Genomic DNA, 23295 nt, shown 5'->3' with positions numbered 1-23295 from the left:
ACTCTCAGGCAGCCTCACCGCTCCAGAAGTTAATCCAACTGCAGCGCAGGCAGGCAGTGACGGAGCTCAGCCAAGAGCTTGCGAGCAGCCTGAGCAGAACTACATTTCCCAGCGCTCCACGTGGGGGAAGAGCGACTCAGGCCCAGTCAGACAGCGGCTGCCCCGCTTCTTGCAGGAGCTCTGCTCCTAACTGAGGTCAAGGAGCGACTCTCCAGCTGATCCCTGCTGCTGGAGATAAGCACTCCTTCGGCACAGAGCACAGTAAGTGGGGAACAGTGCGGGGAAGGACAGCTCCAGATCCATCTCTGGCCGGCTGTGCCGTTTACAGGCAGCACAGGGGACTGGGCTGGCCTCCCGAGATCAAGTTTTTACTGCTTCGGAGTTTTCAGTGATCCTACCCACACCTTGGCCGGAAAGGGTTAACCGCCTGCACACACTGCATTTCAGCCTCCCGGGTACTACTCCGCTAGTGCCCCGCCGGTGCCTTGCCGCTGCTGGCTGCAGAGCAAAGCGCAGAGCGGTTAGTGCGCTGCTGCCTGCCGCGCCGCAGCTTCTCTCACGCCGAGGCTGCCGGAGCCGCGGGGGTGGGGGAGCGAGGGACACGTCACCCTCGCACCACCAGGCTGCTTCAGACACACGGGCTGTGCGGCAAGCGACCGTCGCTGTCGCCGTCCCAGCCCCTCGGCAGCGTGCCACGCGTCGAGCACAGGCGCCGAGGCTCTCCCCCAGCAGCTTCCGCAGCAGCCTTGGCTTCCCCTGGGCTCGCCCCAGTGAAGACCACCCTCAGCTGGGATAGTGGGAAGGAGGGGATCGTGGGGCAGAGATGTCAGAAGCCACAAGGCGAAGCCTCCACGTAGGGGCAGGAGCCTCTGCTCAGGCACCGCCCAGCCTCGGGAGCCGTCGCTGACCTTCAGGAAGGGAAGGACTCCCGGGCTCGTCTCTGGCACCCTTCGTGTGTCTGTACATCGAAGCAAAGGCAGCTTCCTCTTTAAAGGGCTGCGAGCGCCAGGGCTGAGAAGTCAGACATTCACAGTAAGGGTGATGAGTAGTCACATTTTCGCTTCTGATCAGTGCTAGAGCTGGTGGCGTTCCCGGTTATTTTCTGACATCCTGAAGCTGAGCTCAAACTGCAGTCTGTGACTGCCTGAACCAAACTGTGTGGTAGGATCCTTTGGCACAGAAAACATTCATAGCTGGAGATGATCCAGCTCAGCTGCAACTGCTGTCTCTCATCTAGCTTGGGGAATTCTTTTCCACAGCTGATATTTTGTCATTCACTCTCTTCTGGCATTGGTGCCTTTCCCACAGGTCTACTGTGTGCTGTGATAGGATGTTCAGTCAGATGGTGGCCATGACAAATGTGCAGGACACAAACAGAGTAGCCACCTTCACTGCTCTTTTCCCCAGGGATACACAGAAGTTTAGGACAGGAATATGTGATCTGGTCTTAACAGCAGTTTCTGCAAGACCTGAGCACACTCACAGTGGAAGCAAACTCAAGTATTTGCTCAGGCTTGGAGAAGAGCATCTGGAAAGCTCAGCAGAGAATGACCTGGGGGTGTTGGCTGTCAGCCAGCTGAAGATGAGCCAGCAGTGTGCCCAGGTGGCCAAGAAGGCTGAGAGCAGCCTGCCTTGAATCAGCAGGAGTAGGGAAGTGACTGTCCCCTTTTTCTCAGTACTGGTGAGGCCACAGCTCACATACTGGGTTCAGTTTGGGGCCCCTCACTCAAAGAAAGACACTGAGGTGCTGAAGTGTGTCCAGAGAAGGGCAATGAAGCTGACGAAGGGTATGGACAACAGGTCTGGTAAGGAGCATCTGAGGAAACTGGAGTTGTTTAACCTGGAGAGAAGGAAGCTGAGGGGAGACCTTCTGCCTCTCTACAACTCCCTAAAAGGAGGTCATAGCAGAGTGAATGTTGGTGTCTTTCTTGACTGAGAAGCATATAGGATGATTGTAAATGGCCCTGAGTTGCACCAGGGGAGGTTTAAAGTGGGTATTAGAAGAAAATTATTCACTGAAAGGGAGAAACCATCAGAACAGCTTCCCCAGGGAGGTGGTTGAACCCCTGGAGATATTTAAAGGATGCAGAGGCTTGTGGTGAAAGAGATGGTTGAGCACCAGACTTGGTAGGGTTAGATAATGGACTCAATGATCTTAAAGGTCTCTTGCAACCAAAACAGTTCTGTGAGTCTATCTTTAAACAGTCTTAAAGACTGCCTGTCACTGGTGTGATGTGTGACTAGAGGCTAAGACCAAGGCAGTAACTGCAGAAAGCAGATGTCAGCATTCTGCAGACTGTGCAAGAGAGAGATGACTGGTAGCAGTGGGCTAGAGCACCTCCTACATCAAACAGCTCTTGCATTCTACTCCCTGCTTTTCTCTTCAGGTAGAGAAAGCTCCCCATAGGTGTTGGTTATGGCTGCCATTTCTCAAGCAGCATACAGAAGAGCTTCCTCTCTTGTCTGCAGGTTACACTCCACCTATGTTAGAAAAATGAGGTAAGACCTCACCTGTTTCTTCTGTACTATGAGAAGACCTGAGCTTGGCATGCTTTATATCCACTCACTTTCAGAAGCAGCCTTATCTAAACCTAATCTGGCATTAATCTTTTAACAGCTCAGCAACAATCTAACATAGTGCTCTGGGAGCTCTGTAAGTGGTAAGTCTCTTCACTGCTGACAAGAACTGGTTCTCTCAGCCTGGAGCTTGGTTAATGAATGCCTGTGCTTGCTTTGCTCACTAACCATCTCTTAAAGCACAAGGCAGGCTTGCAGGGGTGCTGCTCCCACTGCTTTAAATATTCCTTGAGTCTGAAAGAAGCACATCTTAGCACCCTTATCCCAGTGATTGCTTTTCCTAACTCAAGTCCTAGCCTGATGGGCCCAAACACATGAGTTTGGTCTTTACCCTGCATGGTGCCACATCCAGTTGGCAGCTGTCAGTAGTGGTGTTCCCCAAGGATCAGTGCTGGGCCCAATCCTGTTCAATATCTTTATTGATGATCTAGACGAGGGGATTGAGTCCAGCATCAGTAAATTTGCAGATGACACCAAGCTAGGAGCAGGTGTGGAGCTGTTGGAGGGTAGGAGAGCCCTGCAGGAGGACCTAGACAGGCTGGGTGGGTGGGCAGAGGCCAAAGAGATGAGATAGTAGGCTGAAGATGAGCCAGCAGTGTGCCCAGGTGGGCAGGAGAGCCAATGGCATCCTGGCCTGGCTCAGGAAGAGTGTGGCCAGTAGGACAAGGGAGGTTATTCTGCCCCTGTACTCAGCACTGCTCAGGCCACACCTTGAGTGCTGTGTCCAGTCCTGGGCTCCTCAATTCAAGAGAGATGTTGAGGTGCTGGAAGGTGTCCAGAGAAGGGCAACAAAGCTGGTGAGGGGCCTGGAACACAGCCCTGTGAGGAGAGGCTGAGGGAGCTGGGAGTTGTTTAGCCTGGAGAAGAGGAGGCTCAGGGGTGACCTCATTGCTGTCTGGTTGTAGCCAGGTGGGGTTGGTCTCTTCTCCCAGACAACCAACAATAGAACAAGGGGACACAGTCTCAAGTTGTGCCAGGGGAAGTATAGGCTGGATGTTAGGAGGAAGTTCTTCACAGAGAGAGTGATTGGCATTGGAATGGGCTGCCCAGGGCGGTGGTGGAGTCACCATCCCTGGAGGTGTTCAAGAAAAGCCTGGCTGAGGCACTTAGTGCCATGGTCTAGTTGACTGGCTAGGGCTGGGGGATAGGTTGGACTGGATGATCTTGGAGGTCTCTTCCAACCTGGTTGATTCTATGATTCTATGTCAGTTTGACAGGTAGAAGATATCCTGCAGTAATGCATGTAGCCTGATGGGAAGCATATTCAACATTCAAGATAGGAACACAAACTGGGACCCAGGAGGTTCCATCTGAAGATGAGGGAAAAAAATCTTTGCTGTGGGGGTGCTGGAGCTCTGGAGCAGGCTGCCCAGATAGGTTGTGGACCCTCCTTCTTTGGAGAGATTCCAGATCCACCTGGACATTGTGATCCTGGGCAGCCTGCTGTGGGTGACTCAGTTTTAGCAGGGGAATTAGACTGGATGATCCCCAAGAGGTCCTTTCTAACCTCTACCACAGTGGGATTCTGTGATCTGAAGTGCTCAGAGGCCTTGCCAAACAGGACTTGGAGCTGTCCAAATTGGGGAGTTAAAAGAGAAGATCAAAGTTTCCTGCACACAAATGGTCTTCTATGTCTCTAGAGTTAAAAGACTGGGTTAATGATCTTCTTAGATGTCCAAGACTTGAGACTACTTGTGTGGTAGTACAAACTGCAGTATTTTCTGCCACATGGCACCTTGACTAGAGGCTACAGCCCATGAAAGTGTAGAGGCAGCTGCTGAAAACTCTAGAAGCATGTGGAATACATAAAATCTGTACTGCCTGTTTTGCTCTGTGCAACATAACTGTGTTCAGATAAGTGTAATGCAGGTGGTCTCATCCTGATCTTGAATCCATCTTCCCAATTATTTTCTTGTTGCAGATACTTAAATGAGCTAAAGGAAAATGACAGCCTTTGTAGGCAAGCCCAAACCTCAGGAATGTTTTACCTCTTTCACAATCTCTCCCCCTTCCTGCAGGAAGTTGAGAAGAAATATTTGGTACCACAGGTCAATGCAGCAGGTAAGCAGGTGTCTGGAAGGAAACACCTCCTGCATCATAGAGCTGAAGTGATCCAGAGACATTTGCAACAAGCAACCCTTTAAATAGGGGCTGAAAAATCTATCAGGTTGTGCAAGAACAACCAGCTCTGTACAGCACACCAAAGGGTTAAAACCAGGGCATGTGAACACAAGCTCATGCTCTTCACATCAACGTTACTAATACATACCTGGTCTGCTTTTAGAGGATCAGTTTTAAATATCTGAGATCATTCCTTTGGAAAAGAGAGGGCTGACAGGAAAACAAGCAAGGTCTCACCGACAAAGGTTATTTGGAGTAATGGAGGAAAAGTTTTCTCAGAGGGAAAGGTATTGGCTGGTGTAAGATGGAAGCATAACTGACAGCTGTTCCCCAAGCATGACAGTATTTGCATCTTCAGCATGACATGGTAACAGCTTCCAGCAGCTAGGAGGAAAGCCAGACTGTTGGTCTCGGTCTAAGTGGTACCACTTGTCTGATCCTCTCTCACATAAGCACCCTGCCTTGAGCCAAGACTGGTCTGCAGAGAGCCTTGCGGTTGTATGCATTTGCTTTCATCACAGCTTTTTCTTCCCCCTTTCCCCTGCTGTTTAGAGATGAGAAGGATCCTGGAGAAACTCAAAGAGACTGAAGAGTGGATAGAGAAGTCGGTGCTGATCGGTTGTTCAGATGAGCATGTACCGCAGTTTGCCCTGGATTTAGGTTGGGATGACTTCTCTTCCATCCGTGTCAGCATCACCTTAGACGTGCTGCGATGAAGATGCTGCCCAGGCAGCATCCTGGTCCTTTCTTGGGGAACACTTACTTCTACAGAGGACTCAGCTGAGTCCCTGCAGGAGCTGTTGCAAGCATGGTGGGTCAGAGCCACAGAACCACAGTGCCTGTATCAGTAAAGGTGGGCTGCTGGCAAGTCACTTAACATTGGGGAATGTTACCACCCATGTGATGTCACTTCCATGGGGACTTCCAGAAATTGTATACCGGAACAATGCAGGGTGTTGAGAGGGGATAATAGCTGTGATTTATGAGATCAGAGATTTTGCTGTTGTTTTTTAACCAGGAGCCATGGAGAAATCAGTTATCGAGTCTGAACTCAAGGGGTCGTTTACTGACTTACGCAAGGCTCTCTTCGTAGTGGATGGGAAGGACTCTGCTTTACTGGCTTCGGTACTCCACAGGATTTTCTACTTTCAGAAGTTATGATTTCTAACATCAACCCTTCTCTTCATCTCCCATCTTGTTCTGTAGAATCATAAAGGTTGGAAGACACCTCTAAGATCATCAAATCCAACCTCCTACCCAACATCTCCACAACCACATCTCAGAGTGTCACATCTACTCATGTTTTGCACACCTCCAAGGATGGTGACTCCACCTTGGGCAACCTGTCTCAATGCTTTATCACTCTTCCAGTCAAGAAATTTTTCCTAACATCCAACCTAAACCTCCTCTGGTGCAATTTGAGGCCATTACCTCTTAGGCCAACACCAGCCTCACTCCAGCCTCCTCTCAGGTAGCTGTATGAGAGCAGTAATGCTTCCTCTCAGCCTCCTCTTCTTCAGGCTAAGTACGATTTAATACACGCTGTGGAAGTACCTGCTGTGCACTTGCAAAAGCAAGCTGCAACAGACTGGGTTAGAATCAACCTGCTGAATGTCCAGTGTGCAGCATACTGACCAGTGACAGCAGTCCTACTTTGTCCTCAGCAGCTGTCAGGCACTAGTTTTCTGTTACCTTCTAGACAAAGTGAATTTCATGATCTTCTCTTGGAGCTTCTCTTTTAAAACTGCTCACTTCTAAGCTGTTACCCTGCAGATGCTCTGTGTTTGGAAGGAAAAGTCTTTTGTGTGTGAAAATCAGCTGCCCTGACCCAAAAGTAGAAATAGCTCGGGGGATTTTTTTGTGCTCTGTAATGTCTGTGGTGCTTGAGCTCTTTCCTCAGGAAGGTATTCAGAATTGGAAACTCCTTGGAAGAGTTCAGTTCCCATTATTTTTCCCATTAACTCACAATAAAGAACAGCTCTTTGCCACCTCCCCTGAACGTGCTCAAATTTGAGTGCTAAAGCAAGAGGCATGAAACATTGATTGCAGAATCTGCCATTTTTCAAAGCAGGACTGCATGCTGAGGAGAAGACAGCAAAGTACCGTTCAGGGAAACTGCTCTGAATCATCTCTTTGCCAGGTGAAAGGTCTGGAGGAGAAAACAGCCTCAAGTTGTGCCAGGGGAAGTTTAGGTTTGACATCAGGAAGGGGTTGTCAAGCTCTGGAAGAGGCTCCCCAGGGTAGCAATTGAGTCTCTATCCCCAGAGAGATTTCAAAGGTGTGTTGATGTGGTGCTGAGGGGAGCTGTGCTTGATGATTTTGAAGGTCTCTTTCCACCACAACGGTTCTATGATTCTATAACAAAGATTTGTGTTCTTCTCCTGGTGTTGCAGGCCCAGTCCCTTCTCCGGTGGCATGATTCCCACCAGTACTGTAGCAAAACTGGGCAGCCCACTCAGAAGAACGTAGCTGGCAGCAAGCGTGTGTGCCGTGGCAGCAGAGTAGTCTACTACCCACAGGTGAGCACCTCACCAGCAAAGGTTTGCCACACAGGGTCTCTGAGGTGACAAGGCAGTGCTGTGGGGAACCTGTGACAGGCAGCAGGAGTGCTTTGCCTGGAGCTGGGTACTTCAGTGTCCAGCCAGTGACCCTCAACCAGCTAGCAGAGGCAACAGTTTGCACTTACTTGTTTGGTCTGAACTTGCTGTGCTTTTTGATGCATGTAGACATCTCCAGTGGTTATCACCCTGGTGTCTGATGGGAGCCGGTGCCTCCTTGCACGCCAGCCCTCCTTTCCCCAGGGGATGTACAGTGCCCTCTCAGGCTTCTGTGACATAGGTAAGGTGATCTTGCACCCGGAGTGCTGGCCTTGGGCATGCAAGCTGTGGGAGCAGAATGATGGGACATCAAAGAAAAGCTTGTCAACAGAGGAGGATAGAAACATCAGCTGTGAAAACCACACTGGATCTAAATAGTCTGGTGTGGCAGTGCAAGCTGTGTGTACCTGCAGAGAGTAGGAATTGGGGGATGTATCAGTTCATAAAATCATAGAATTAACCACGGTTGGAAGAGACCTCCAAGCTCAGCCAGTCCAACCTAGCACCCAGCCCTAGCCAGTCAACTAGAGCATGGCACTAGGTGCCTCAGCCAGGCTTTGCTTCAACACCTCTAGGCACAACCACTCCACCACCTCCCTGGGCAGCCCATTCCAATGCCAATCACTCTCTCTGCCAACAACTTCCTCCTAACATCCAGCCTAGACCTCCCCTGGCACAACTTGAGACTGTGTCCCCTTGTTCTGTTGCTGCTTGCCTGGCAGAAGAGACCAACCCCACCTGGCTACAGCCTCCCTTCAGGTAGTTGTAGACAGCAATGAGGTCAGCCCTGAGCCTCCTCTTCTCCAGGCTAAGCAACCCCAGCTCCCTCAGCTCTGGTTGCTCTGGTCGAGCTCCCAGTTACTCTAGTCCCTGGTGGCAAAATACAGGGATAAGACTCCCCAGGTTAGAACCCTCCTCCAGGCTTTTTCAATCCATTTTGCAACTCAGAAGGCGACCTACAGATCTCCCATTACAGGAGAGAAAATGGCTTTAAAAGGGAGTTGATGAAGAGGCAGCATTGTTCTGTCCAGCAGCTGTATATAGACAAAGCCAAAAGTGTCTCTGATGCCTCTGTTTAAGCACTGCTGATGAATTTAGGTGAGCATCCTGCTGACAGGTGTGTCAGCACAGTTGGAGCTGCTGTGTGTGTGTGAGCACTCAGGGCTGGAACCCTTCACAAAATGAGTGTGCCTACGTTTTCTTTGCCACGGCTTGCTGCCCTGAGGCCAGGCTGCCCTGAGGCCAGGCTGTCCTTGCCTAACTTTGGTTGCTTCTAGGTGAAAACCTGGAGGAGACAGTCCGGCGAGAGGTGGCAGAAGAGGTGGGCCTGGAGGTGGAGTCGCTGTGGTACTCAGCTTCTCAGCACTGGCCGTTCCCCAGCAGCAGCTTAATGATAGCTTGCCATGCCTTGGTGAGAGCACAGCAGGCTGAGGTGAGCAGGCTCAGGTTCTCCTGAGGCTTTTCACTGCCCGCCTTACCTAGCAAAATCTCTTGCAGTGCACACTTTAGTTTGGAAGGCATCAGAGCCTCTCTAAATGCAGTGAAGAATGACCTCCAAAACTATCCTATCTTTTGTTGCAATGAGCCACATTTTGCACAGGGCACTGCATATATAGAAGCCCAGAGCCCTGCACCACTGTGTTCTTCCCTCTGAGCTTTGCAGCAGAGGCATTCTGAGTATCAATGGTGTATTTGCCAGAGAAGAAGCAGATTCTACCATGTTAGTCGCTCTGCTCAGCCACTGGTGCGTCACAGGCCAGTGCCTGATTTGTGGTGTTCCAAGGGGAACCAAACCAGCAAAGTACTGGTGGAGAGTAACATCCTCTCCTGGCCTAGCATCAGCACTTGAGACAGCACTCTGGGCATTCTAGCATAGGATCTTTGTGAGTGCAACTGGAAGCCAGGTACTGCTGGCCACATTTCAATCTGATTTCAGGAGCTGCTACCCTCTCAATTCTTTCCAGATCAGTGTGGACAGCCTGGAACTAGAGGAAGCCCGTTGGTTTGGCCTGGAAGAAATCGTTGAGGGTCTCAAGAGACAGCCCAGATCTTCAAAGGAAGATGATGGTAGTGTTTTACCCTGGTTCCCTCCGAAGCAGGCCATTGCTCACCAGCTGATTCTGGAGTGGGTAAAGCAGCAGACTTCTCAGCCAGCTTAGGCATGACTTCATCAAGTCTGTGATCCTGCCAGAACTATAAAAGCTTGAGACAAAAGCTTCCAAAGTTACTGAAGGCAAAGGTTGTATTGCAGAGGGGACAGTGCCAGACTGTGGCAGTCTTAGGTACACAGACCCATAAAGCCACTTCTAAACTGATTGTCCCCAGACAATTCCATGTACAGTGGATCATCTTTGAGATCCCGAGACTTGCAGTGAATGCTTAGTTCCAGAGCATCAAACTCAGTGTTACCAGCTGCTGCTGCTGCCCAACAAGCCACAGAATAGTGAGTCCCTGGTACCTATGTCCCACTCTCCTCCACTGTATCCATCTGGAATGGACATCAAGCACATGTTTTTTTCCAGGAACAAAAATATTGCAGGTACAGTCAGTGGTACCTTTCAGTGTTCATATGGATCTAGAAGAACTATCAAAACCCACCAAAACCCTGAAACCCCTCCCACTGCCTGTCTGCTCTGCTCTTCTTCTGTTGCCCTTCCCATTAAATTTCCCAGTTTCATACGAAACATCCTTTCAGTTTTGCTTTTTTTTTTGCAAATGTTTAATGGGCTCTTATTTTGTTGATGTATCTGGGCAACTAAAAATCTGTCTGGAGAGGCAGCGTTTTACTCACCCAGTAAGGTGATATTTCCATCCCAGGGAAGAGAGAACAGAGCTATCTGGTGGTAGAAAGTGGAAGAGGAAAACCTATAGAGCTACAAAGATGGTTAAGGGCATGGAACATCTCTCTTAGAAGGAGAGCCTGAGGGAGCTGGGGCTCTGCTGCTTGGAGAAGAGGAGACTGAGAGGTGACCTCATCAGTGTTTATAAAGATGTAAAGGTGAGTGCCAGGAGGCTGGAGCCAGGCTCTGCTGGGTGATGCCTGATGGCAGGACAAAGGCCAAGGGGTGGAAGCTGAGGCATAGGAAGTTTCATTTAAACATGAGGAGGACTTTTTTCACTGTGAGTGTGACAGAACACTGGAACAGGCTGCCCAAAGGAGTTGTGCAGTCTCCTTCTCTGGAGATATTCAAAACCTGCCTGAATGTGTTCCTATGTGATCTGGTCTAGGTGATCTGTCTCTGGCAGGGGGATTGGACTGAACAAGCTTTTGAGGTCCCTTCCAGTCCCTGACATTCTGTAATATATATTAGAAGAAACCAGGTAGTGCAAAGGTGAAGAGGAACCGCTGCAAGGAAGGACTGCACTTCTAACTGAGAAAATCCTGAAAGGCTCAGTGCCTTCTGCCCTGTGCCAAAGCCTGTGGCTTGCCTGGAGAGCTGGTCTCCTTTTGAGTGATGAAATGGTATCACTTCTCTGGAGGGAGAGCAACAAAGAGACAATCTGGACAATGAAAGCTTAGTAAAAGACACAGCTGAAAGGCTGTTTGATTTGCTGCTGATTTCAGGCAGACAGTCCCTTTGGCCTCCTTGGGCAAAGTTCAAATGCCAGGATTGCAAAGCAGTCAGCACAGATACTTGGAGGGGGGACAGGGGTACATTGCCGGTTGCCACCATTAGGATTCATTGCAGGTGAAAGTCATTTCGGGCAGTTAAAAAGCTGGAGTGAGAACACCTGAGCAGCAAGTAAAAAAGGCAGCTTTCTCACACCAGAGAGACAGGCTTTGTTTCTTCAGATAATTATACTTCAGAAGGCTGGGAGGGGATTATTTCAGGTCATGGTGACATGTGCAAAGTACCTTTCCTACCCTGGCTAACCTTCAAAAAAGCCTGTGTGCCAGAGCATGCCTTTCCTGTCTGCTGACTTGATCTGTCAGTTATGCTGATAAGAATGCTCTCTGGTACAGCCACGGGCATGGCCTCCTTCCCTGCAGCCCACCCAGACACACCACAGGAGCCCACACAGCACTGACCTTCACTACAATGCTCCAGCATCCAGTTCCCTTTGGAACATGTCTCACTGCCTCCCCTCACAGTAGTTCTCCCTGCTTTCTCTTTCTTCACACCAGTGTAGTTTCCCAGCATTGACCTCTTCTCTCAGCTCTGGTATCTGTGATTTTCGTGTTCAGCCTCATTCCTTTCTTCCCCTTCTCTTCAGTAGAAGATAGTGAACAGTTAGATATCCAGTAGCAAGATATTCTTACCCTCTTTCCCACTTCTCTTTAATGTCTTCCCAGCTCACTTCTGTGTGGATCATTACTGTGCCCCAGCTGTCTTCCCAGCAATGTACAGCATCCTGTTCGATGTACTTAGTGTCCACACATGATCTGTTCTCCCAGTGGCTGAGAAAAGGCTCAAGAAGTAAAAAAGCAGCAAAAAGTAGCATCTGTGACTGAAAGTTGGAATGGCTGTGTGACTTCTGCAGCCACCTGAGCTTTGTGGTTTGGTACTTTGACAGTACATATTTGTAGTGCATGCCTTTGCCAAACCATCTGCAGTGAGATCCGATTCAACATTAGGGTAAGTCCATCTGTGTTTGGGCAACACTGGGTTACCCTGCTTACCAAATTGTAGTTTTTAAGGTCAACATGCAGGCTACCAGTGAGCTTTGACTGAAGGAGAGCAAGGACTGACACCAGCTCCTTGAACTGTCCTTCCTGAACTGCTGACACAGACCTGTCTTGGTGGAGCATCCCTTTGGGATGATGCAGGGGCACCTACAGCAGAAGGCAGGCTGGTCACAGGTGTGGTCATTACTGCTGCTCCTTGGCTCCATGCTGGTGGGCCAGGTAATGCCTCAGCTGAAGCTGTGAGATACTGACTTCAGGACAACTCTTAAGAATTGCAGTCTGTCTGATACTCTGAGCAGAGCAGGCTTTTCAGATTTCATCAGTTACTGCCTGCTTTCTAGAAGAAACTGAGAGCAAAAGCCATTTGTTTCCTTCTGTGACCCACAGTTTAAAACATGCATATTTTAATTACTTTATATACAGTATTTTCAATCTACTCAAAGCCTTCTTTTTGGTAGAGCAAGAGCAACTATGTGCAATATTCTATTTACATCTTTTGAAGGGCCTTGAATTGTAATCTGACTTACAAATTCCTTAATCCATGCTCCTTTGACTTTGGAGGTCTTCAAGAAAAGACTGGATGAGGCTCTTGGTGCCATGGTCTGGTTGACTGGATAGGGCTGGGGGATAGGTTGGACTGGATGATCTTGGAGGTCTCTTCCAACCTGGTTGATTCTATGATTCTATGGTACAAAAACACTAATAGTGGCCTCTGTTCCTGTGTAGGGCACTACACAAGAGAAAAATAAGATGAGAGATTGTTCTCACTGCATTTGCCTCAGAAACCTGGCTGAAGTCTGAAAAATATTCACTGCAGTCAAGACAGGACATGCTCCACAGAGGCAGGTGACCTGGAAAAAGAAGCAGGCCATTCCTGACAGATGTTTCTTGTGCAAAACACAGCAGAGCTTTCCCATGTGAAAGATTATCAGGCAGGCATTAGGGACATAGCAACATATTTCTCTCAAAACCACATCCATTACATGAACCCTCTTTGGGGACATTTGGCTTGGTTACATTACAAAGACTTCACTGCCTTCAGAGGCTGCAAGGGTTTGGGACTTCCAGGAATACTTAAAAGCAGTCAACCTGTGGCACTCCAACCCAGCTGTTTACAAGTACTGCCAGTCAGCAGGACACAAGGGCAGCTATCAAGTGATAACATTCATTTGCTTCATTTGAAATAGCTTTTTAGGCAGCTATAAGACAGTAACACTGCTCACACTAATTTCAGATAGCTTTCTGGAGAGCACTGCAGGCAGGTCCAGAGCAGCATTCCACCTACCTACAAAAGTAGCAGGTCATAAAAGGTATGCAAAGGCAGCTCCATTCCTCTGGAAATGTTGCTAAGGGAGCCAAAAGGTTTGCTGGTGTATTAACAGAGGCACAAGAAAATGAAAGGTGAGGTTTGGGATAGGGACAGAAACAAATCCACATGTAATTTTTATTAATAAGCCTAAGAATCTCAACAAGATCTTCTATGAAAATTCATAGATATTAAGGTAGTCAGGGTACTTGAAAGGTATGTGCTGGCCTATGCCAGCTATGTTCCTTAACAGGAACACAGCAAAAGCAAACAGATACTGGACAAAAATCAGTCAGAGTGAGCTGCCTGAACTACAACAACCTGGGAAATAGTTATTAGTGAAAGAAAAATCTGTCTGCAGCCACAAAGGGTATGAAGTCATGATCTGAGGAACAAAGATGGTTAAACAAGGCTGCTGTCAGTATGCAGCATGGAGAATGCCTGGATTCACACAGATTGCATTGGGTTGGAAGGGACTCTCAAAGGTCATCTTGTCCAACATCCCTGCAGTCAGCAGGGACACCTCCAATTAGATCAGGCTGCCCAGGGCCACAGTGAGCCTGACCTTGAATGCCTCCTGGGCAGCCTGTTTCAGTATTTTATCACTCTTATTGTGAAAAGCTTCCTCATGGTGTCCAACCTAAATCTGCCCTGCTCCAGTTTCAAACCATTGCCCCCTGTCCTATAACTCCAAGCCCTTCTAAACAGTCCCTCTCCAGCCTTCCTATAGCTGTAGCTTCCTGTAGCTGAAATGCAGCTATATAGTCTCCTTAGAGCCTTCTCTTCTTCAGGCTCTTTCAGCCTATCTCCACAGGAGAAATGCTCCAGTGCTGTGATCATCTTCATGGCCTGCCCCATGTCTCTCTTCTGTTGGGGGCCCCAAGAGATGGATACAGCACTCCAGGTGAGGTCTCACCTCACCAGATCAGAGGGGCAGAATCACTTCATTAAACTAGATTATATCCAAACACTGCAACTGATAGCTGTAGAAACATAGAATCAGGGTTGGAAAGGACCACAAGCATCGTCTAGTTCCAACCCCACTGCCATTGGCAGGGACACCTCACACTAGATCAGGCTGTATAGAGCCTCATCTAGCCTGGCCTTAAGCACCTCCAGGGATGGAGGTTCCACCACCTCCTTGGGCAACCTGTTCCTGGGTCTCACTACCCTCACGGTGAAGAGCTTCTTCCTAATATCAAGTCTGAATCTACCCATTTCTAGCTTTGTTCCATTCCCCCTAGTCCCATCACTACCTGACATCCTAAAAGTCCCTCCCTAGCTTTCTTGTAGGCCCCTTTAAGATACTGAAAGGCCACAATAAGGTCACCTCAGAGCCCTCTCCTCACCAGACTGAACAGCCCTAACCATTTCAGTCTGTCCTCATAGGAGAGGTGCTCCAGCCCTCTGTTCCTCAGGGGCCTTCTCTGGACACATTCCAGCACATCCATCTCTCTCTTGTAATAGGGGCTCCAGAACTGGATACAGTACTCCAGAAGGGGTCTCAGCAGGTGGGGTCTCTTCTCCAGTGCAGAGTGGAGGGGGAAGATCACTTCCCTTAACCTGATGGCCACATTTCTCTTGATGCAGCCCAGGATCTGGTTAGGTCTCTGGGCTGCAAGAGCACACTGACAGCTCATACTGAGCTTCTTGTCCACCAGCACCCCCAAGGCTGCTCTGCAGCCACTCCCTGCCCAGCCTGCATTTGTCCTTGGCATTGCCTCCACCCAGCTGCAGGACCTTGCCCTTGGTCTTGTTGAAGCTCCTGAGGTTGGCTTGTGCCCACCTCTGCAGCCTGTCCAGGTCCCTCTGGATGGATCCCTGCCCTCCAGCCTGGCTGCTGCACCACACAACTTGGTGTGGGCAGCAAACTTGCTGAGGCTGCACTCAGTGCCTCTGTCCATGGCACCCACAAAGATGTCTGTTGTGGTAGGCCTGATAGGCCAAAAATAGGCTTACACATGTCCTGCCTTGCCTAGGCATGTTTTTCTGCTCCACCAGAGAGGCAAGCGTGGGAAATGGACACAAAACCTGAAGCCATTGAGTCTGGCCTGCCCAGGGTCCTGTGGTGTAAGGTGCACACACTTAGCTTGTGCCTGCGTGGTGCAAGGCCTGTGCTTTTCCCAAATCAGGGAAAAGTGAGCCTGTGGCTTTGCCTAATAGGGTAAGGTTTGGCTAACTGCCATCCTGATTGGCTGTTCTGTGTCCAAAAGGCAATTAATCTCAGCCCACTTTGATAAAAGGAGATGTGCTGATGAACAACCTGCTTTTGCTTGGCTGCTTTGCTCCCCTGCTCTGTGCCTGCTCTCTGCTGTGCCCAGCCCTGCAGCTCTTGCACGCTGCCTTATTGCTGCCTGCTAAACTCCACTGCAGCCAGTTACCAGGAGCAGACCCTGGATGCCTGCACGTGATCAGCCTGTGTGGCCAGTGTGACATGGTGCTGAGACTGCACCACATCTGCCTGCTGCTCCTGAAGGTCCTGCCTAGAATTCCTGGACATAAACACAGATCATCCATAAGAAGCCAGGAGAACAAGGTCAGAGATTGTCTGCATCCTTTCCCCAGAAGCTGGGAAGATTCAAGCCTCATAGACTCATAGAATCATAGAATCAACCAGGTTGGAAGAGACCTCCAAGATCATCCAGTCCAACCCAGCACCCAGCCCTATCCAATCAACTAGACCATGGCACTAAGTGCCTCATCCAGGCTTTTCTTAAAGGCCCCCAGGGACGGTGCCTCCACCACCTCCCTGGGCAGCCCATTCCAATGCCAATCACTCTCTCTGTGAAGAACTTCTTCCTAATATCCAGCCTATACCTACCCTGGCACAACTTGAGACTGTGTCCCCTTGTTCTATTGCTGGTTGCCTGGGAGAAGAGACTAACCCCCACCTGGCTACAATGCCCCTTCAGGTAGTTGTAGACAGTAATAAGGTCACCCCTGAGCCTCCTCTTCTCCAGGCTAAACACCCCCAGCTCCCTCAACCTCTCCTCATAGGATTTGTGCTCCAGGCCCCTCACCTGCTTAGTTGCCCTTCTCTGGACATGTTCCAGCACCTCAACATCTCTCTTGAATTGAGGGGCCCAGAACTGGACACAGCACTCAAGGTGTGGCCTGAGCAGTGCTGAGCACAGGGGCAGAATAACCTCCCTTGTCCTGCTGGCCACACTGTTCCTGATGCAGGCCAGGATGCCATTGGAAGCTAGCTAGGATGTTTTGGTGAGAAGAACTAGATCACAGGCTGTGAAAGCAAAACAATGGTGGTGTCCACTTCCCTCAGAAGTCTCGCTGAGGAGTTTGGGAAGAAGAAATGAAAACATTAGATAACACTCTTGCCATTTTTCACTCACTCTCTGCCTTGGGCTGCTGACTGAGCTGCATCTCCCTAAGCTCACCTTCCATTTGGCCTAACCCACCTTTGCTTCTTAACCTCTTGGCCAAACCTCTACTCTTCCTTAGGACTGGGGTAAGGTTGAGAGGGGCAGGGGGAAGGTGCAGGGGTGGTTGAGAGCCCCTCCTGGGGACTCATATTTCTGGGAGGGGAGTTGTGTTTCTGTATTACCTTTTACCTTGTATATTTCTGTCTATAACTGCATGTACTGTAAATATCTGCTTGTACATTGTGCTAGCTGGAAATAAATAGCTTCATTCATATTTCCAGAGCTGGCTGAGACTAGTCTGGGTATTTCTAAAGTGGGGGGGGGGGGGGGGGGGGGGGGCGGGGAACACCCAAACCATCACACCTCAACATCCCCTGAAAGCATCTGGGCACTGTCTGGACTGTGGCTAGCCCCAGTGAAGGTAATAATAATGATCTGTGAGTAAATGCTTAAATGCCTCTTTGTAATTCTCTACTGCCTTCTGCCAGAGAGCAGAAAGAGCTCCTTGAGCCCAACTGTGTCCAGTTCTGGGCCCCTCAATTCAAGAAGGATGTTGAGGTGCTGGAACATGTCCAGAGAAGGGCAACAAAGCTGGTGAGGGGCCTGGAGCACAAATCCTATGAGGAGAGGTTGAGGGAGCTGGGCCTGTTTAGCCTGGAGAAGAGGAGGCTCAGGGTGATCTTGTTGCTGTCTACAACTACCTGAAGGGGCATTGTAGCCAAGTGGGGGGTGGCCTCTTCTCCCAGGCAACCAGCAATAGAACAAGGGGACACAGTCTCAAGTTGTGCCAGGGGAGGTATAGGCTGGATGTTAGGAAGAAGTTCTTCACAGAGAGAGTGATTGGCATTGGAATGGGCTGCCCAGGGAGGTGGTGGAGGCACCGTCCCTGGGGGTCTTCAAGAAAAGCCTGGCTGAGGCACTTAGTGCCGTGATCTAGTTGACTGGCTAGGGCTGGGTGCTAGGTTGGACTGGATGATCTTGGAGGTCTCTTCCAACCTGGTGGATTCTATGATTCTGTGATCTACTGGGCCAGCAGCGTACTGGCCACAAGCGGTGTTTGACTGGGAGTAGTCTCTTCCAGTTCAAGTCATGGTTATATATTTTTGTCTGTTATGTTAGGTGTAAATTGTATCCATAGAATGTTTCTGTAACTGTGTAAGAACCAAAGTATTATTGAGTGGTGGGGGGTGGCAGAGTTCTGAATAGCAACATTAAGAAACAACATTAATTTTGGAAAATACCATCTGGCATCAATTAATTTCCCCTCCCCAACAGTATTAAACAAGACTGGTCTCAGGACTGATCCCTGAAGGACTCTGCTTGACACTGGCCTCCACTTGGCCATGGAGCCATTGACAGCCACTCTTTGGGTGCAGCCATCAAGCCAGTTCTTTATCCATCTTGTGGTCCACCCATCAGACCCATGTGTCACCAGCTTGGAGACCAGGATGTGGTGCAGGACAGTGTCAAAGGCTGACTGTACACAATCACCTCTTCACTATTCTTCTGTCTCGGTAGAGCCTCCAGAAGGATCTGCTCCATGATCTTAGTGGGCACAGAGGTGAGACTGACTGGCCTGGAGTTCCCTAGTTCTTCCTTCTTACTCTTTCTGTAAATGGGAGTTTTGTTTCCCCTTTTACAGTCAGTGGGGACTGCACCAGACTGCCATGACTTTTGGAATAGAGTAGAGAGGGGTTTAGCAACCTCATCTGTCAGTTCCCTCAGCACCCATGAGTCCTATGGACTTGAACACTTTCAGGTTCTTAGGTGGTCACAAACCTGATCTTCATTTACGATGGGCAACTCTTCCTGTAGATGAAGTCAGTAACCTTCACTAATTAAAAGATTATCACAGTATCACAGTATCATCAGGGTTGGAAGAGACCTCACAGATCATCAAGTCCAACCCTTTACCACAGAGCTCAAGGCTAGACCATGGCACCAAGTGCCACGTCCAACCTTGCCTTGAACAGCCCCAGGGACGGCGACTCCACCACCTCCCCGGGCAGCCCATTCCAGTGTCCAATGACTCTCTCAGTGAAGAACTTTTTAGTCTGAATTAATTTAGATGACTCTGACTGCAGGACTGGATATCCTTTTTCTCATCAATTATGAAGTCTTCTCTGGGAATGTTTTCTGCCTCCTACCTGCAGGAGTGGTCAAGTCACCTATATATATTTTTCTGAATTAATTTACCTTCACATTTTCTTTGCTCTTCACTTCTCATCCCTGTATGCTTGCAAAAATGTGGCTGTCCCTCTGGGACTGCTGACCTACTTAAGTATAGGCTCTGTTGCAATCCCCACTTCACACAGGAGTGAGGCGCAGCCTAATACTCTTCTGCCTCCATTAATTGCTTTGTGTCTTTGCTACCGTTTCACACCAGAGGCTGTCAAGTTGTTCATGACACTCTTGCACTCCACAAGGCCTAGCCTGGAAGCACAGCCAGCAGGTATCCCTACATCTGCCTGTTGTTTCTGTCCTGTTTCAGCAGGCCAGGCTGTCACTGTAGGGATGAGCCAGCAGTGTGCCCAGGTGGCCAAGAGAGCCAATGGCATCCTGGCCTGCATCAGGAACAGTGTGGCCAATAGGTCAAGGGAGGTTATTCTTCCCCTGTACTCAGCACTGGTCAGACCACACCTTGAGTACTGTGTCCAGTTCTGGGCCCCTCAATTCAAGAAAGATGTTGAGGTGCTGGAACATGTCCAGAGAAGGGCAGCAAAGCTGGTGAGGGGCCTGGAACACAAACCCTATGAGGAGAGGCTGAGGGAGCTGGGCCTGTTTAGCCTGGAGAAGAGGAGGCTCAGGGGTGATCTTATTACTGTCTACAACTACCTGAAGGGGCATTGTAGCCAGGTGGGGGGTGGCCTCTTCTCCCAGGCAACCAGCAATAGAACAAGGGGACACAGTCTCAAGTTGTGCCAGGGTAGGTCTAGGCTGGGTATTAGGAAGAAGTTCTTCACAGAGAGAGTGATTTCCCATTGGAATGGGCTGCCCAGGGAGGTGGTGGAGGCACCATCCCTGGGGGTCTTCAGGAAAAGCCTGGATGAGGCACTTAGTGCCATGGTCTAGTTGATTGGATAGGGCTGGGTGCTAGGTTGGACTGGATGATCTTGGAGGTCTCTTCCAACCTGGTTGATTCTATGATTCTATGATTCTAAAGCATTCAAACACAAGATACACTGAATGACAGCCACACATTCCTGAGCAATCCCTCTTCCTCAAGAGCTCTGTTCTGCTGTTTGAGCTGAGAACCCCAACTGCCCTCCACAGCGATGTTTACTTAGAGGAATAAACAAAGCTGGAAACAGAAATGCATTTTGACCTCTGACCTGCCAGAACAGAGGCTCTTCTGTTCTGTTCCAAAGACGTAAATGGCAAGAGGGAGGGCAGCTGTTGCTGCAGCTTTTGCAGCGTCCTGAGAGACCCTGAGGTGGTACTAAGAGCCTGCCACAACTCCTGCTGCTACTAAAACCAAGATCTAGTTTCTCATACGAGCAGGAGCTGTGCAAACATTCATACAAAATGCTTCTCCACCACTGCAGCCAAAACATGCCCTGGAGATATCCACTGTTTCTGTGCTGCAGAGTTAGAAAGGCAAGGCAGGAGGCCAGTGTGCTACAGGGAGGTGGCATGTCGTGGACACCAGTGAGGCTGGCACCCACTCACATGGCAAGGATGCTGAAAACAGTTCATTTCCAGATTGATGTAAGCACAGGGACTTCATAGACTCATCGACTGGTTTGGGTTGGAAGGGACCTAGTTCAACCCCCTACAGAGACCCTTGCAACTAAAGCAGGTAGTTAAGAGCCCCAGACAACCTAGCCTGGAATGGTTGTATGGATGGGGCTTCTACCACTTCTCTGGGCAGCCTGACCCAGGGTCTCATCATCCTCAACATAAAAAATATCTTCCTTGTATCTAGTCTCAATTTCCCCTCTTTCAGTCACAACAGGCTCTCCTGAAAAGTTTGTCTCCAGCTTTCTGATCAGCTCCTTCAATTATTGAAAGGCTACCAGAAGGTCTGTCTGGAACCTTCTCCAGTCAAAACAATCCCATCTCTCTCAGCCTGGCCTCACAGTAGGGATCTTCAAGTCCTTCAAGCATTCCTGTGGCTTCCTCTGGCCCTGCTCCAACAGGTCCATGTTTCTACTATGCTAAGGACTCCAGAGCTGACCCCAGCACTGCAACTGGGGTCTTGGCAGAGCAGAGCAGAGGGGCAGAATCCTCTCCCTTCTCTTGTTGGCCTATTTCAAGTAACCAGTTAGTGTCACTGACACCAAACTGCAGCTGAACAGAGCTAAGGTGTAGTTTAAACCCCATTCCTTCCAAGCTATACCAAGTCACTCTGGAAACCTTACTAGTCTGTGGGCTGCTGACTTCCGAGGTGAGCTGCACACCTTCCATTAACACAAAGAAAAGCATATCCCTCCTTCCCGGGCTCCTCAATATTCCATAAAGCCAGCTGGTGGGAAGAGTGGCAGCAGCCACACTGCCCAGGTGTGCAGAACAGTTCTGACAAACTGTCCCCTGGGATTAGTCCTGAGCTCCTATGTGGAAGATAGAAGATCCCTGATTTGTTTTCTTGTTTGAAATGCACCAGTCAACACCACTACCATTCAGAACAGGGACTTCAGAGGTGAAACCACAACCAACCACGTTTCTGAGATGAGGCAGAAATTCTAGGAGGAACAAGGCTGCACGGAAGGCAGATGCTCAAGTGAGCAAAGTGACTAAATTGTGTTGGAATGCAGATCTAGTTAAACTCATTCAGAATAGAAGGGAAACTTTGATAGCAACCCATTGAAAGGCAACCACGCTTCACTTGTCTTCCCTAATTAATTCCAGCAGGCTTGATTCAATAGAAATTCTCTTTCAAAACTGAAAGAAGAAAGGTCTCAGGTGCTACTTGAAAGCAGTGGAAGAGGCAGCAGGGAAATGCTTATTCTTCGATGGCAAGAGTTCTCTTGTGACCAGTTCCAGAGTCTTGAAGGCCTCCACTGTGAAGCTGCTAAACAAATGTAAATAGTTGGACTAAGTACAGCCCCACAGCGGCCTGATTGAGGGAGAAGATTAGCCAAGGAGCCAGATCAGCTGAAGAGCTTCCAAAAGAGCAGCTTTGTTCTCAGCAATAGCTTAGGAAGCTTTCCTCACATGCTACCTCAGGAGAGTCCTTTGATCTCTTTTCATCTTTTGTATAGTAACAGGCCACAAGAGTTAAAATATGATCACATTCTTTACATGGAACTATTTCTTACAGGGTCTACACTTGATCTCACTACTCATCAGTAGAGCATTTTATGTAGCCTCAGTGTCAATTACCTCTCTTGTTAAAACATAAAACCATTTTAAGGTTCAAGTACAGCTGGTTTCCACCACTGTTAGTAATTCTTGTCTGCTAAATTTAGTAACTCCTGTTACCCCAGTTTTTCCTGGGTAGATTTGGCTAACTCAGTCTCATTCCAATTCATCTCTCTGCAGTCTGAACAACTTGAAATTTAGTAGCATTTTTATACCTCCTAATTCTTGTCACCCATCAATCCCTGCACAACTTGCAAGTACTGTTCCTAAACTGTTGACAAAGAAACTTACGCAGCATCAATGAAGGACAGACGTGGAAGTAGCATGGCCATCACACCCTCCAGCAATCACATTCAGCCCATGCATTCACATGAATGAGCTGGCAGCTCATGGCTTGGACAGGTTCATTCTGATATGGGTCAAGAACTGGCCGAAGGGCTGGGCTCAGAGAGTGGTGGTGAATGGTGCCACATCCAGTTGGCAGCTGTCATTAGTGGTGTTCCCCAAGGATCTGTGCTGGGCCCAGTCCTGTTCAGTATTGGTCAGGCCACACCTTGAGTACTGTGTCCAGTTCTGGGCTCCTCAATTCAAGAGAGATGTTGAGGTACTGGAAGGTGTCCAGAGAAGGGCAAAGAAGCTGGTGAGGGGCCTGGAACACAAACCCTATGAAGAGAGGCTGAGGGAGCTGAGGGTGTGCAGCCTGGAGGAGGCTCAGGGCTGACCTCATTACTGCCTACATCTACCTGAAGGGAGGCTGTAGCCAGGTGGGGCTTGGTCACTTCTGCCAAGCAACCAGCAACAGAACAAGGGGACACAGTCTCAAGTTGTGCCAGGGGAGGTCTAGGCTGGATGTTAGGAGGATGTTCTTCACAGAGAGTGATTGGCATTGGAATGGGCTGCCCAGGGAGGCGGTGGAGACTCCGTGCCTGGAGGTGTTCAAGAAAAGCCTGGCTGAGGCACTTAGTGCCATGGTCTGGTTGACTGGATAGATCTGGGTGCTAGATTGGACTGGATGATCTTGGAGGTCTCTTCCAAGCTGGTTCATCTATGTTTCTATGAAGAATCTCCAATAATTATGATATTGTACTGGATTATTTTACCAGGTATCTGTCATTTGGTCAGACTTGATTGGCAAGGCAGTCAGGTACTGAAATTGATCATTCAGCAAGTGTGCAAGTCCTGCATGGAAACAACTTCTGCCACCTCCTGTTTTGTCAGTTGCAATAGCAACACTTAACGTGCAAAAGAATTAAAGACATCGACTAAATGGATTCCAAACTTTAAGAGTAATAGTAACAATGTCAGTAATAATGACAATAATTATTATAATAAGTCTTTTTTAAATTAATTGGAAATGCCTTGGGGATCTATCAGGTTTTTGTATCC

The 23295-nt window shown here is 49.1% G+C and overlaps 1 protein-coding gene across 6 annotated transcripts; it reads left to right on the top strand.

Moving 5' to 3' along the window:
• NUDT13 (nudix hydrolase 13) lies at positions 1 to 9979 on the top strand. 6 transcript variants are annotated; one of them, XM_064145651.1, is made up of 9 exons: positions 1 to 261; positions 2388 to 2499; positions 4499 to 4638; positions 5251 to 5358; positions 5717 to 5823; positions 7092 to 7217; positions 7425 to 7536; positions 8573 to 8727; positions 9260 to 9979. In XM_064145651.1, the coding sequence occupies exons 2-9, from the start codon at positions 2417 to 2419 to the stop codon at positions 9452 to 9454; spliced, it is 1026 nt and encodes a 341-aa protein (XP_064001721.1). In that variant the 5' UTR covers positions 1 to 261; positions 2388 to 2416; the 3' UTR covers positions 9455 to 9979. The 6 variants fall into 6 exon arrangements, with proteins under 6 accessions (XP_064001721.1, XP_064001724.1, XP_064001722.1 ...); XM_064145652.1 differs by having other exon boundaries at positions 2 to 261; positions 2470 to 2499; XM_064145654.1 differs by lacking the exon at positions 5251 to 5358.
• The last annotated feature ends 13316 nt before the right edge of the window (positions 9980 to 23295 follow it).

Source organism: Pogoniulus pusillus, chromosome 6 (genome assembly GCF_015220805.1).
Source record: "Pogoniulus pusillus isolate bPogPus1 chromosome 6, bPogPus1.pri, whole genome shotgun sequence".
NCBI lineage: Eukaryota > Metazoa > Chordata > Aves > Piciformes > Lybiidae > Pogoniulus > Pogoniulus pusillus.
This window is presented reverse-complemented; position numbering and strand designations above follow the sequence as displayed.

Coding starts and splice junctions, on each gene's coding strand:
- NUDT13 (XM_064145651.1), top strand. CDS start 2,417: ATGGCTGCCATTTCTCAAGCAGCATACAGAAGAGCTTCCTCTCTTGTC. Junction 2,500..4,498: donor ACCTATGTTAGAAAAATGAG/GTAAGACCTCAC, acceptor TTCTTGTTGCAG/ATACTTAAATGAGCTAAAGG. Junction 8,728..9,259: donor TGAGAGCACAGCAGGCTGAG/GTGAGCAGGCTC, acceptor AATTCTTTCCAG/ATCAGTGTGGACAGCCTGGA.